General features: G+C 36.5%; 1 protein-coding gene across 17 annotated transcripts in view; it reads left to right on the forward strand.

Annotated features, from left to right (window-relative positions):
* Tcf4 (transcription factor 4) overlaps positions 1-15,341 on the forward strand; it is a 343,664-nt gene that overhangs the window by 252,114 nt on the left and 76,209 nt on the right. For 4 of the 17 annotated variants that reach the window (XM_010611534.3, XM_010611535.3, XM_010611538.3 and 1 more), the window contains exon 1: positions 621-810. The exons of the other annotated variants lie outside the window; for them this stretch is intronic. In XM_010611534.3, the coding sequence (XP_010609836.1) occupies positions 742-810 (69 nt within the window). In that variant the 5' untranslated portion in view covers positions 621-741. Of the gene's footprint in view, positions 1-620; positions 811-15,341 lie in introns of those variants that run through there. 17 annotated transcript variants of the gene reach the window in all.

Below are 15,341 nucleotides of genomic sequence, written 5' to 3' on the forward strand. Positions count from 1 at the left end.
TGTGTGTGTGTGTGTGTGTGTGTGGTTTTTTTTTTCTCTCTCTCTTTTCCCTCCCCTTTCCCTCCCCTTTCTCCGAATCGAGTTCTCAGGCAGCTGCGTACAATGCTGGGAGCTAGCCAGCAGCAGAGACAGATGGCAGAGTTATTAGATGTGCATCATACGATTCCCTTCCTGCCACTCGCTTTTTAATCAAATTAAAACAAAAAAGAAAGAGAGGGAGAGAGAGAGAGAGAGGGGGAGTCAATTAACTGCATTTGTATTCTGCTCAATAATGGACCCTGTTCCACTTTTACCCTAAGGCAGTTGAGTGGAAATTTTAGAGAAGAAAAGGGTGCCTAGAACAAAAAAGAGAGAGAGAGACACAGAGAGAGAGAGAGAGAGAGAGAGAGAGAGATAAAGGGGGGAAATGAAGACTGCAGAAATTTGTGAGAATCGGCATTATTCGAGGAATTAATAAAAACCCCTCGGAAAAGTTGAATCGATCTCGCGTATGCATTAGGATTTAGAGCTCCAGCAGGCCGGGCTGCCTTCCAGCTCCGCTGCGCAAAGTTGAGCGTCTGACAGCAGCGCGGCGGCCTCCCCCGCCCGCCAGGAATGGTCTCTTCCTGCTTTGCATATTCACCACGCTTGGCCCGGCCATATGGGAAAATGCAACTGAAGGAATTGTTGTGAAAAAAGGGACAGCGAGTTTGAAATAAAAGTTGTTAGAGTGGTACTGAGGAGAAAAAAGAATTCGAGACCATGTACTGCGCATACACAATCCCGGGCATGGGCGGCAACTCTTTGATGTACTACTATAATGGGAAAGCGGTAAGCGAACGCGGGCTGCGAGGGGGATTTTGACAAGTTTTATTGTCGCAGGGATGAGCATCCTAGGCGGTGGTCATTGTTTGCAAAGTTGTGCAGGACTACCGCACCTACCTCGGTGCCATGAAATATTTATCATTTGCCAATCCTGGGATGTGATCGTTGCCTTATTCTTCTCTCCCCCACCCCCACCCCCCAAAAATAGATGCTTTCAGAGCTTTAGAAAGTGGATCCCAGACGAAAGTTTGCAGTCAGGTAAACTTGAGGAGGGGGGGTAAGCTTTTTTTTTTTTTTAAAGACTTTTGGAAAATTCTTGATCCTTCCAAATGACTGAAAGGAAAAGCAGATATGAGGAGAACTGAGAAACCCCCAGTTAGGCTCAGAAGAAATTTGGGGTAAGTTTCTCCTTGGACAAAGGTTTTGCCATATTTAAACTCTTACTAAGTTGGAAGCTTAAGTGCAGTGGGTAGTGGAGAGAAGATGAAAGGTTAAAATAGAGCAAAGACATAAAACTGAGACATCTAATTAAGGAGTAGATTATATAAGCTTATTTTTTTAAAGCCAAAAACGGGAAGGAAAAAAAATAAGGGATCCATTCATGCATTTAACAATATTGTTTTAAGTTATTTGTGCTATGTGGCTTCTTTCCTCAAAATTTCCCCTTTCCAACAGAAACGCTTTATTTAAGAAAAAAAAAAGTGTCTGGTATTTTGTGCATAACCCTAGCAGAAGGTTTATACTTGCCATCTGGAGGTTTATTTTTTTCCCCCCTTCGTCTGGGCCTTCTGAAGGAAAAGGATTTCAATATTTTCAAATCGGTATGTGGGGCTCTGGGGAAGAGTTGGGCGATAGAGGAGCAAAAATGTATTTTGAAATAGAAAAAGAAGAATAAGGGGAAAGTGAAAAGCAGCCATTTATGAGCTGTTGTCTTTGTACTTTGAACTTATATTTGGATTGATCTTAATCGGAATGTGATAGTTGGGCCAAAAGGGACCGATCAGGGTTTTCACGAAGGCCTAGTTCAGCTGTGGCAATTGGCGAAAACGAATTAAACGTGTGTATGTGGTGGTGCGTGCATGTGAGTGTGTATACATACAGATGTGTGCGTAGCACTTATTTCTAGCTGAGCATATACTGAAATGCATACACGTACACAAGTGTGTGAGGGTGCAGATTAGGAAAATTAACAAGAAGCCAAATTTATGAATGGGCAACTGTTGAAATATTCTTCACTATGTTTTGAAAAGTCATCATCAAAAGTTTATAATACTGTACTGCTTTTTATCCTTTAAAAATGGTGTGTAATTAAAACAGGTATAGTAAGGAAATTAGATTTTAAACTGTGACTTACACTGTATGTGGTTCAGTGTTTAAATCTATAATCATAAGTATTGCGATTATGTAACATCTTTTTTAAAAAAACAAGGGCCTGACTTGCAATTGTTAGGTATTCGTATGTAGTTTTGCATGCTATCTTTTAGATATTCATGTACATTGTGTAGCCAGTACCTTCAGTTTTAAAACACTTTTAATGAAAATTTCGCAAATGATATGTGGTCAGTAAGCAAAAGTGCCTCTGAAACGATAGAATAGACTCAGGGATTCTGTAGCCCATATGTATTATAAGAGAATTATAATAAAATTAAGTTCCAGTGGCTTTCATCTTTAGGGATTGCTATTGGTGTGGTTTTTGCATGTTAATTGTAGTTTTGCATCTGAAATGGCCAAATTACCAAAATTTTAGTTTAAGGCTTGGACATTTTTAACTCCCTTTTAGCCAAAAGGAATTTTTAAAAATATGTATTCCATTCCCACAGCTTGCCAGTTGCCTCTACCATAAGAAAATGCTGAATATGACATCATATCACTAATATGCCCTCTCAGTTGCCAAATATTTTGGTTGTTAGATTTTTTTTTTGAGAGGATGGTACTCATAAAATCAAGATCACTCTGTCACAGGAAATGTATTTATAGGAACTGTTTTAAGGCGTTTATTAAAAACAAATCTGGTGATGTGTATCTCTATTGATTCAAACACTAGAAAGAGACAAATTGTACATACATTATATTTAGAAAAAATAGCCATTTGGAACACCAGCAGAATGCTTCTGAAACCACGAATGGTTACCAGTTCTTCATTTTAGCTTTGTGAAACAGACAGCAAAGTCCATTTATGTATATTCCACAGAAGGGGCCAATTCTATACCATTTTACAAAATGCCTTCATGCATACACTGGGGAAGCAGAATTTTGTTTATTCTACAGTATGTATTGTACTGACTGTAATTCTGTATTCAGCGGCTTTTGATTTGGTGCCAGACATCTTGTGGAGATTGTGTATGCCATGCGTTAATTGTTCAAAATGCCTATCGAAGGGACTTTATATTTCTGGAGTTTTGTTTGTTGGAGGTTGGACTGTCTATGCGGTTTTGTGTGTCTGTGTATGTATGACCAATGTGTGTTTTAACCTGAATTGTTGGAGTTAAGTGTGGCCAGTTATTTGTTGTATGAGTTTTCTTCTGAAGACAACACAGCACTGAATTCCTTCTTTTTTCCCAGTGACAAGTCAATTACTTGTTTAAATTCAGTTTGAACTCTCTGAACTGAGAGAAGCGAGAGGAAGCAGGTTTTCCCTGTGAATAAACACAAGACGAAAAATGGAAAAATCATTCCAAAACACTCTGATTTTTAGGTTGTGGGAAGAATACAATTAAGCATTACACAATTATGATTTCTTCTTTCTGAACTGGCAACTATAGGATTTGAAAAATCAGTTTTCCTCTAACTTTTAGTAAAGGAAATTCTATGATCAATGATATTTTAGGAAAACAAAAGAAAATGTGAGGTTTCTATTACCTTAAGTCAGGAAGTATTCCCACGATCATATCCCAAAACAAATTGTTTCCTTGTTCCTGTGAAGGACAGTACCTGTCCTCCAGTGTGGACTCCATGAAACTCCTGAAAGATAGCAAGTAATTTTGAATGTAAACCAGCAAGTATTTTTTAAAGTCAGCTCCTTCTCAGGTGAGATTAATGAACTCGACCAAATAATTTTTGTGATTTTTTTTTCTCGCTGCCTTTAGCAGTTTAAATACGAGTGAATCCCAATCCCAGCTAAATAAAAATTGCAAAACATTACTTCTTAACTATAATAGAGTTTTTAAAATTTCTTTTTTGAGAGAAAATCAGTGCAATTTCTTTTAAGTGTTGTGAATACAAACTCATACCTAATTGTGCCGCTGTCTTTCCTCATTCAGGCACTACCTGATCTGCAGTAAGTATAATTCTAGCCCTAAATTTTGATTTTTTACAACTGCTTACATGTTCATTAAATAAGAATTTTAATAAGTAATTATTTGATCAAATTCCACATAGCTAAAAATATGCCAATTCCAGAAAGATAAAATTATAGCAAATGAAATTGAAAACAAAAGTGGAGAAATTTCCCCTAATGGTAATTTAAGATCACATCATCAGCTCTCGCCAGCATGTACATGTGTTAAATCGTATAGAGAAACCTGTAATTATTGTAATTGCTCTTTTTGCTTTATACTAACAAGCTTCAAACCATGTTTCAAACTAGTTGTTTTGAAATAGTTATTTGTCAAGTCATCAAATCTCAGAAAGTAAATGGTAATGAGCTTTCCATGCTTATATTCTGACTGTTGGTCTTATTGTATGGCTTTTCAACCCCTTAAAGTTTGTAGATGAAAATGGACATTATTTCTGATATCGAGGCCAAAAAATAGTAAAATAACTTTGTGTCTCCAGCTTATGATGAAAAAATAGGAAACTTTGAATATAAAATCTCTTAGTTGGGAGTTCATATTTAGAAGAAAGTTTTTCTGTAGGTAAGTGGCAATCTCAGCAGCTTAAATTTTTTAAAGCTAAAAATTGAGGTATGAAATGTTTTAGCTTTTTTTTCTTTTAGCACAGGAAGTGCTAACATGAAAAGAGTAATTAAATAATAGCAACAATAACATTCAGTACATTTTAAATATGGCTCTTTTTTTTTTTAAACCTCATCGTTGGACAGCCACATGTAGGTAGCCACTACATTTTAAAGTTTTCAGTAATGTATCAACTGTGTATAGTGTATTGGATATTGTAAGAGGCTATTTCATATACTTACTATTTTCAGAGCCATGACTATAAATGAAAATAGCAAGTGTAAATGCACTATAATTAAAAATGATTGTTTAGTTGCTGCTGTAGAGCAAAAATTTACTTAGGTCATAAACTAATGCAATTCTTCAATTCCCCACTGAATCAAAAAATAAGACACATGAAAGAGAAAAGAAAAATTTCCTCTTGTGAGCTTATTGTGGTATTACTGATGAACAAAACATTTTAATTTACCCATTTTAAAATAACAATGACAATTTTTTTTCTGTGTTTGAGTGCTGAAAAAATTGTGTTGGTTTTTGTTTTGTTTTTTTAGATATAAGCTGGTAAAAATTCACCAGACGCTTAAGCTCGATATTGTGGCTACATCTTGTTCTCTTGCTTCTGATTAAATTTCCTAAATCCCTGTGTGAGATTCACAGAGGCCAGTTTGAACGATTTTGCGAAGCTAATTTCTTAGGAAGAAAATATAGATGAGTTACATATTTCATTGATTTTGAGTTCCTGATTTCTAGTAGATTTGAATATTTTGAATATAATGCTGATAATGCATGAGCATCCTCATAGCGCTAGGTGATGGCATTGTTTCAAGGAGAATTAGGAAGAAGGACATTAAACAGGGAAAAGAATGAGAGAAAAATACTCATAGCTGGTGCAGTCTTTAAATACCTTTCCAACTGATCTATAGGAAATTGTGCTGAAGAATCATTTGTTTCCTGTTTCACTATAAACTTGTTTTGCATTACATTCCCTATTTGTCTTTTTTTTTTTTGTTGCTGTTATTGCTGTGTTTTTCACTAAAATTGAAGTACTGCCAGAGAGACTTGGGGATAGGGATTTCTTCTGTAGAACTTATTTTTGAATGGATTTATCATCATTTTATTGTAAACATTGTCACATTTCATTACTATGAATGTCCTGTGTGTTTCCCAGCCTGCTTGAAACTTCTGTCACTGCTGTACTTCATGTGGCAGTGTCATTGCTTTACGGTGATAGGTCAGACACGTGCTCATCTGCCTGCCATCAGAAGACACGTTCCACAGAGCAAACCTTAATTTCTGATCCACAGAAATTATCTGTAGATTTTTAGATGTGATGTGGCCATTTCAAAAGTTGTTCAAATTTACTTTTACTTTAAGAAGAAAATGCAATAGAGACGTGTATCTGCTCTGTATAACAAACCTAAGCCCATGTCTTGTACTTAGGAGAATTCCAAGACACACACACAAAAGCACACGTTGCGCTTTTTCTTTCTCTTTCTTACAAAAAAGCTTATTTTTTTCATAGCCATATAATTAAAAAGGTAACTTTACATTCAAGTCTTTTTAAGTGTTTATACATTTGATTAGATGGCATTTATTTGTAGTCTGTCATATTTCAGTCATAACTTAAGGTGTTACATGGTACAATTATTAGTGATAAAATTGTTCATTATTTTTAAAAATGTGACTATATGTATTCATAAAGTATTTATACTCCATTCAGAAAATCAACATTGTCCTAAAAAAAGAGAAAAGCAGTTTTCTGTGTGCCATTGAAAACAAATGAATAGTGAATGGAACTCAAAGAGACCCTTCTATAAAATAACTGTATTTTATAGAATAAAGTGATCTACCAACAAAGTTGTGCATGGAATTTTCAGAAAAACCTCTCTTCATACAGACCAAATAATCACATGTATTTAAAATAATCACATGTATTTGGTATGTTGTGTCATTTTAGTAAACTGTATAGGGATTGTTATACTTTATTAAACAAAGGTTTTCTTCTGCAGAACAGTTCTTAATGTTGCATTTACCAGTTTAGAGATGTGAAAATAATTGTTTGAGTATTATGTCTCTAAACTTGAGGAGATTCCCCCCCGTGCCGCCAGCACTGAAGATCTGTGTCTTAGTTTCTGAACTACAACCTTTCATTTGCAGGTGTGTTTATGTCATAGAATGTCACAGTACTGTAGTCGGATTAGAATTTTTAAAGTTTCCCTTTCTGATATTTTTGTCTCTAAATTCCATGTTGCTTTGATTCCTTCCCTAGTTTTATTCAAATTCTTCTTCCTCATTTCCTACAGAAATCTGCACATACTCATCAGGCATTTTATAAGAGTGACTTAAAAGGGACACTACAGCTCTGATATTTCATTTGGATGAGAACCGCGCTCTAAGTGGAGTCTTTCCCCTCCCCCAGCTGGAATAAAAAGTGCGTTAAAACACCTGAGAAGTCAGAGGTGGGAGCAGTGTAGATGATGGTCTAATTTCAGGTTCCACCGAAAAAATGCAGGATTTGGCTGCATCCTCTAGGGACCTAGTGCTGTGCTTTCCAGAGCCCAAATTACACTCATCTTGAGAGAGGGCACGTTGAGGTAATTGGTGGGACAGAGTAAGGAGAGTTGAATTCCAGCTGCTTCCATCGTAGCTGACCTGAAAATGAATAGGGGATGTTAACAGTGGAGGCTAACATTTGACTTGGCTTTTTCACCTCCACAAACCTAAGGGTGAGGATTATAGAGTTCTGAATGACTACACCAATAATGATCCTTTTCAAGTGGGAATTGCTATGTTGGGAAAAACTCTCACACCATTTTAAAAATAGTTGATGCATTTACCAACCACAGTCCTATTACTGTAGCCCAATAAAGTTTATCCACAGTATGGAAACACTCCTTGTTTTTATTGTCAGCTGACTAGTGAGTGTGTGTTGGATTCTCATCTCTTCGGTTACCATTTTAAAATGTTCATGATGAAAGACATTTGGAAAGCACTGGAATCCTGTCTCTATGAAGGGAACAAAATATAAAAGTCTTCTAGTTTCCCTTCCCCCTAAAATGTGTACGCTCCTTCTTTTGAGGAGAATAGTGCTGTATTACTCAATAGCTTTCTAACGAATAAAACAAATTAAATTGATGTTACATGCATATTTAAACCCCATCCAGTTAAGTACTGACGTGATTAAAATAATCAAATGTATTACTTAAAAAATTAAAAAGGATAAATTCTGTACCCCATTATTTTATTGACTTTTAAATATAAATTGCAGAAATGTTTACGTTCCTAATGGCATTATTAAGCTAAACTGACAAATCAGAGGAAAAAAGTTGATTGGCCAGCACATTATTATTTCTGCACCTGTTATTACAATTCATAAGAGGAGGCTGAGCAGTCCAGCGAGCAGGGTGGATGCTGTTTCTCTTAGGCTTCTTTTGTGTGCTGTGTGGGTTGGGATAAATGTTTAACAAGTGTAGTTTCACTTTGTAGTGCCTTTTTGTGTGTCGATGTGATTAAAAGACTACAATGTTTTTCATGTAGCTTTGAAATTAATATGCAAATAACAGGGGATGGTAAAGCTTCCCTGTACCTGCTACACTGAACCTAAGTAGATTGGGCGGATGTCAGCTTTTTAGTAGTTGTTCAATTACAAATATTGCCAATTTTTCATCTTTGTCTTGTGAACTTATAAGGCAAAGTAAGTGTCAGAGAAGTCCAGTTGAAGATCTGGGATACAAGCACTTTATTTAGATTTTTACTTTGTAGTTCTCTTTGGCTAGGCGGTTATGAGACCTTGAGAAAAAATTATAAAAGATGACTGTGAAACATTACCCATACTTTGGTTGAACATTAATATGCATTTCCCTTATTTCCTCTTGTCCTAATCAGGCAGTGTCATTTTTCAAACATTTGAGCCCTGATCCTCTTCAGCTTAAGTGGTAATAATTGTTAATACAATTCTAGAATTTCTTGGGTTTTCCTTGTTTACAATGCAGTTCACACGGACCAACTTAAACTTTGTGAAACCAGTGGGATAAATATTACCCTGTTCTTTCCGTTTTAAAAGGTTCTTTTAGAATGTCATTTTATTCTGTGAAATATAATGCCAATAGATTAGGATTGAGGGGAGGGAAGTGTCTCTGTTTCATCCCATCTACTGACTGATCAGTCTTGCAAAGAAGTGGATAAAACACCATTATTTCTTGGAAGATACTAGTTAACACTATGCACATTAGCTTAGATTTTGTCCTCTGTATTAGTTTAAATTCCCAGACTTTAATAACATTAGGTAAAAAGAGCCAAAAACCAGGACCAGACCAGGACCATAACAAGCCTTTATTATGGGGAGGGTCTGCCCGGCTGTCTCCGAACAAAGGAGAGAAAAGCAACATGGCAGAACGGAGAGCTTCTTTTATGGGAACGGGGTGAATTAGCCTGAGCTGGGGTGGAGTTGAACAAGGTGGTAATAAGAGATTGGAGGAGCCTGTGACATCACTAGGAGGGGCTTGTGACATCACTAATTAGGGCCATTTTAAGGCGAGGGAAATCGGACATTCTTGGCTTTTTGTTTTATGGTTGTTGGGCGAAGGTCTCTTCTGGAGCTGCTTTAAGCTGACAAAGGGGCGAAGGTTGGGGTTAAACCTGGATCTGGTGGTGGCAGCGGTAGGTGGGAGCTTCTTCCTTCTGCCACAGTAGCGGGTACCCCGCCATGACGAGTTCTGTGACTGTCTGGTTGGTAAATGCTCTCACGCGTTCCTGCAAGAAATTTTGAAAACAGCAAAACAGACAGGGCCCTATCATGATTAAAAGACATATACAAGCCAGTGGGCCCAACAAGGGAAGTAGCCAAGGCATAATTTGGGGAACTCTGACAAATAACCTTAATGTGTAGCCTGGATCCCACTTAATCTCACCCCATCTCCATAGCAAAATGTTTACATAAAGGAACTCTCAATTTTGATATCAACTATTTAGCTTAGTCCTCCTAGAGTTAATACTTTTTCTGTAATTAAAGGTGTTCCACAGTTACCATAGAAGTGTATCTTAAAAGTGATGTTTCTCTCTGTTCTTTTAAGCCATCTGTTGGCTTGGTCAGCAAGGAAATGGGAACCTGATTTTATTTTAAAGCAAATAAGTCATTACTCTGCCATTGTATCAGACATTTCAGCTTCAAAGGGAGCAGGAGATAAAATTCCATCGTGTTTTCACTTTGTTACATTTGCAGCAGAAACTTGTATGCTTAAATTGGTTATTTTCAACTCATGACAGCTGTGATATTTAAAATGATCACAGCTGTTGTGACTTAAAATTGATTTTTCTATTAACACCTGAGAAAAAGACCTGTGCCATATTAAAAACTTAAATAAGGTAACTGTAAAATTAGATATGTTGATGTGAATCTGGTAATCCTACTTTCCAGAGATTGCAGAATGCAGCAAACCGGTTTCCTGGATGCATCAAGGAATTGAACTAAAACTGTTAGAAAATGGTGTATGACTGTTAAATGCATTTATCTTTTAGATTTACAGAATAGCAGATCCCCTTGGTCCAACTTTACAGCATCAGTTTTGCTAATAAAACCTTTTAGGCTTCAGTTTACTTAATTAACCCTGAGAAAGATGACTTCCACGAATCATTATGAGATCCTAACCTCTAGAAGCAGTGACACTCAGACGTGACACTGAGAAGTGTAAAACCACACTAAATTGTTCCTTATGGAAAAAGTTTTGGTTTTATGGCTCTTTTCCTCCATTACTTTTGTTTTGTTTTGATTTTTCTGGGGGGGGGTACCGGGGATCGAACTTGGGTCCTTGAGCTTGTGAGGCAGTCCTCCATCACTTTTGGATGGTAAGAAAAGAAAAATAGATGAAAAATAAGAAATAAATTATGCCTAAGTTGTTCAGGCTAGCGCTTGTTTTTGGACTCTTCAGTGCATTTTTAATGTTCACTTTACAGATCCATTAACCTGTTTTAAAGTTAGATGATGATTCTTGGGTTCAGTTGGTCTATAGATGTTTATCTTCTCAGGATAAGTATTGGAATCTTGCATCTGTCAGTAGGTTACCTACTTAGTAATCTAACCCATCTAACAAAATGGAGGCACATTTAAGATATTGAGGTATTGTCTTATTTTGAAGTAGATAGTTTAGTGTGTAAAATACATCTGGCCAGATGTAGAATTATTTATGGATAATAGTGCCTTCACAGATGCCTTGCCAATAGGGAGCTGTGTAGGTTAAACTCTTTGGCTGGTCATAGGCTTTTTACCTGTGTAACTCAATCAGAATTGAAAGCATGACAGGTTTTATGATGATAAATGTTTGACTGGATAAGAGAAAGTATGGATGGATGGGTGGATAGATGGATGGGTTGCATAACTAGACAGTAATAGATAATGCCAATTATTTATTACTCAAACTTGTTTGTTCATCACAAGTTCATATACAGTGTATTATTTTGATTATTACATGGAGGCCAGAGCAAATTAGTTGAAAATAATAAACATTTTCATTACATAATCAAAATTACTATGGAGACATTTCTAAAGTTCCAGTGTGAACATAGATGGCTTGTTTCAAAAATATAAGCCAGAACTGTTGAGCCCCATATGCTCACCAGGTTAGAATATTATGTAAAGGTTCATGGATATAAATGACCATTTTCCTTATTTAGCTGAAGGAAGATACTTCTAGAGATGGCCACTGTTTATATAAGGACTTAGGAAAATCAGAGTGGATATTTGTTGCTGACAGATTGATTGCAAATGTTGATCTTGCAGAACAGTGGTGCCCCCCGGGGGACATAAGGCAATACGTGGAAACACTTGATAGTCATGACTGTGGGGACGGGAAAGGGGTTACTACTGGCATGTGGTTCCACAAGCCCAAGGTGCTGCTTCACCTCCTGAGGAGCATGGGGCCATCCCTCATTTCTGCTTAGCCTAGGGAGGCCTGCTTAGAAGCAGTATGTCTGGACCTTAGTAATTTATTCCTGTCACTTAGAGCTTTCTCTGTCTTTTTTTTTTTTTCCTTATATTTTTCATTCCAAACAATTTTTCTTATTTTTGGAATATCGCTCCTAATAGTATTGTCCAGGTAGTTGCACTATTTCCTATGTGAGATATTATTTGCAGTGTTGTAAATATAGTAGATTTCTTGTGAACCAACTGGAATGGCTTCAAAGCAGCTGTTAGAATATGTTGAACCAATAACGAACATTTTCTCATACCTTAAATGCATATTTATATCTTACCTCTTAAAATATAGTGAACTCTGTCAGTGTAAATGTTGATTTATCTGAATCATCCTAAAAGAAATATAGTACCAGTTTTTCCCTAGAGGACATAAAAAGGAAAAAAAGGAATTACCATAAACTAATTATTAATTACATTTAAATATTGGGAGGCATTAAGATCTTTGCATTATCATTAAATATATTGTCTATATCAAAAAATTTAAATTTTACGCCAACATGAAAAACCTTGTTTTCAGCTGTCCCAATAATGCAGCTTCTTTCCTTACTCAACTGGTCACCTCTCTTCCTGCCACTACTGTGCTTCCTATCAGTGCTGGGTTATTTCTGGCAGTGGTTTGGACAGTGGTTTTGAGACCCCCAATTGTCTTCCCTCACACCCTGTGGAGGAAGGCAGCAAGATCTGGTAGCAAAGTTTTACACCTGCCAACTTTGAGCACCAGGAAGCACACCTCACTTCTTAGATGCCAAGTTTTGGGCAGAGTTGCCAAGTCTGACAGTAACTTGTGCCACTCTTCACTTTCCTCCCCAGGCTATACAAGGTTCTCAAAGGTTTGATCAGAGCAGAGATGGCAGCTGGGCCCAGGAGCAGCAGTTCTGATTTGAAGCATGTCTTTCGTGCACAGATACGCTTTGACATACAGCTCAGCCTATTAGCTGGTAGAATTTCAGTTCCACCCCACAAGCATTCTCAGACTCTGTACTCCACATGTCCCTGTTCTCTGGATTCTCTGTCCCAGCTTGATGCTGCACAGTTCTACTAAAATCACATGGTGCCTTTAGGTTTACTTTGTATATCGCACCTATCGATAGCCTGTTTGCCCTGTGCTAGCATTTATTTTGGTCTAATTTTCACATTTTATTGTATAGCGCTGTCTGTACTTATAGTAAGCAACTGAAAAGAACACTTACATTTTTTTTCTAGTGCCAAGCAAGTTATAAAGTTTGCCATTTTATGATGATTTCTTTTGAGTGTTTCAAGTATTTCTGTTTGAGATGGTAATTTTTTAAGTTATAAATTTACTTTAAAAGTTCTTTTAGGGGAGCATTGGGTTTGTTTTCAGTTTTGATCCATCATTGGCTTATCGTCTGTGTGGGACTCTTAGTATTTCTCTTATATAAGTCCCAATGTGGTCATACAACTTGCTTAATAAAACAATAGCTTGCTTATCATTTAAAAAATATGTTTTGGGAAGCTTATTTATTTCAGATATTTATATGGTTTAAAATCAGTCTTATTGTACCTTTTTGTGAGTTATAGCCAGAATAAAACTTGAGTAAATTTTGTATTATAGTAATAATAATCAGTATGACATTTGCAAGCCTCTGCCCCTCAGAACATTTTCTCACCTTTTAGTTTAATATTTATACTGCATCCAAGTAGATGGCCCAAGTGTTGCCCTATGTCAGAGGACAAGACTGTCCTGTCCAGAGAGTTGGTCACTAGCCACTGGTCTCTATTACTATTTAAAATGAAATAAAATGTAAGACAGTCACATATTAGTTGCAGCAGCCACATTTCAAGTGCTCAGTATTGGTTAATGGTTCCTGTATTGGATACCTTTGGTCTGAGAAGTAGAAGCATTTAGGACTAAATAATTTGCATGAGATCATGTGGATCATGGTAGCATTAGAGACCCTTCTGTCATATATTTCAACATATTTCTGCATTTTTCTTACTTTTAAGACAGCAAATATCTAAGAACTGACATTTTAATGCTACTTTACACCATTTCAGTGAGTGCTTATCTCCTATGTATTTATCTCCTTTTTACTTAAATTTGGAGCTGATTTAGACATACTTTTCCAAGGATACAGCTTTTTGCCCATCTGCACATAAGAGGAACCCTGAGTCTCCTTCCAGTGAATCCAGTGAGATCCCTTAGGAGAAGGACTGTTTCATAAAGTATCTTTTATATATGCAGCCAAATGAATGAGACGCCTCCGCCATACATGCCCTCATCTCTACAGACACTTAAGTAAGCCCCTCACGCAGAAGTCTCCCTGAAAGCTGGTCTTCCCCGAGCTCAGAGAGCTTCTATATCTGCTTTGACTATTCTACTAGAAAATACTATTTTATTAAGAGTTAAACAATGTATCTTTACTCACATAATCCAGATATTCTCTGTAATAAATTAAAAAAGCTGTTCATCTTATCCTACATACTTATTTAATCCCAAACCTGACTTTGCATTGTTATAAACTTGCATCACATCTTCCCAACAAGCTTACAAGCATTTAGAGAACAAACCTTTACCCCTTTATTTTCTCCTCAAAGATTAGCATGACAGTATGCATGTAGGGGTATTCAAATCATATTTGTTGAATGAACTAACAAGTATTAAAATTTCCTAATGTTATGTCTCTCAAGATTATTCCCATCTAAAGGAATATGTGGGACACTAGTTATAGTTCACTTAAACACATCGCACATACATGCATAGTATCTTTTCATTTCCTTCATAATAGAACTGAGAAATGTGTCTGGTTAATGTTGATGGTGCCTAAGACCACTTGAATTCAAGCCTGCACCCTCAAAATTGTATTCCTATTTTTTAAATAAATTGGATACACATTAATCCTAGAATATCACGAAACACTGAGAATGAATCCATTTGTGACATTTACCTGTGTTACTTGAATCAGGTGACATAATTTCAGAGCTGTTCCCATTCTCCTCCTGTGCATCCAGACTAGGCATTGAGAACATTGGGCACCTACAGTGGCATATTCTGGCAGGTGCTTTCTCCTTGGGCTTCTAATGGCATACTCAAGCCATCATTTCTCTCAGTAATAATTATGGTGTTGAGGCATTTGTGTACTGTGCACTATTTCAGCTTGTGCCATGTTTAGTTCCTGTTATGCAAATACTGCTTTAAACTTAGAAATGCCAATTTGCATTAATATTTTGCTTTCATATAGCTAGCTATTGCATTTCACAAACAAGTGCATTTTAATGAGTACTGACAGAATGATTTTTAAAAGGTTATTCATTAAATACTATTGTAGAATATACAGTAGTTGGTTGCCAAAAGTTGATTAAACAGAATATAATGTGTGCTGAGGCCACAGGGATGCTCCTCTTTGAGGATATGCAGTCCTTATGGCATTCAGTACTGTAAGATTCAGTGCTATTCATGCAGATGTGGAGGGTGGGGTTAATTAATATAAAATGGAAACCGGCGTACCACTGACACTGTTTCATTATTTTAAAATTTTAAACATATTTTACTTTTTTGACATTTATCATAAGATCATAGGATATTAGCCTCTTAGTTAATCTGAAGGACTTCAATAGTAACGAACACCAACTTATAAAGCAATGTATTCTTAAATCTTACGTTTTATTGTTAGATCTTGCAGTAAAATTTTCCTCTTTTATTATATTTCTCCCTC

Source organism: Fukomys damarensis, unplaced genomic scaffold (genome assembly GCF_012274545.1).
Source record: "Fukomys damarensis isolate Sample0158 unplaced genomic scaffold, DMR_v1.0_HiC HiC_scaffold_30, whole genome shotgun sequence".
Lineage (NCBI taxonomy): Eukaryota > Metazoa > Chordata > Mammalia > Rodentia > Bathyergidae > Fukomys > Fukomys damarensis.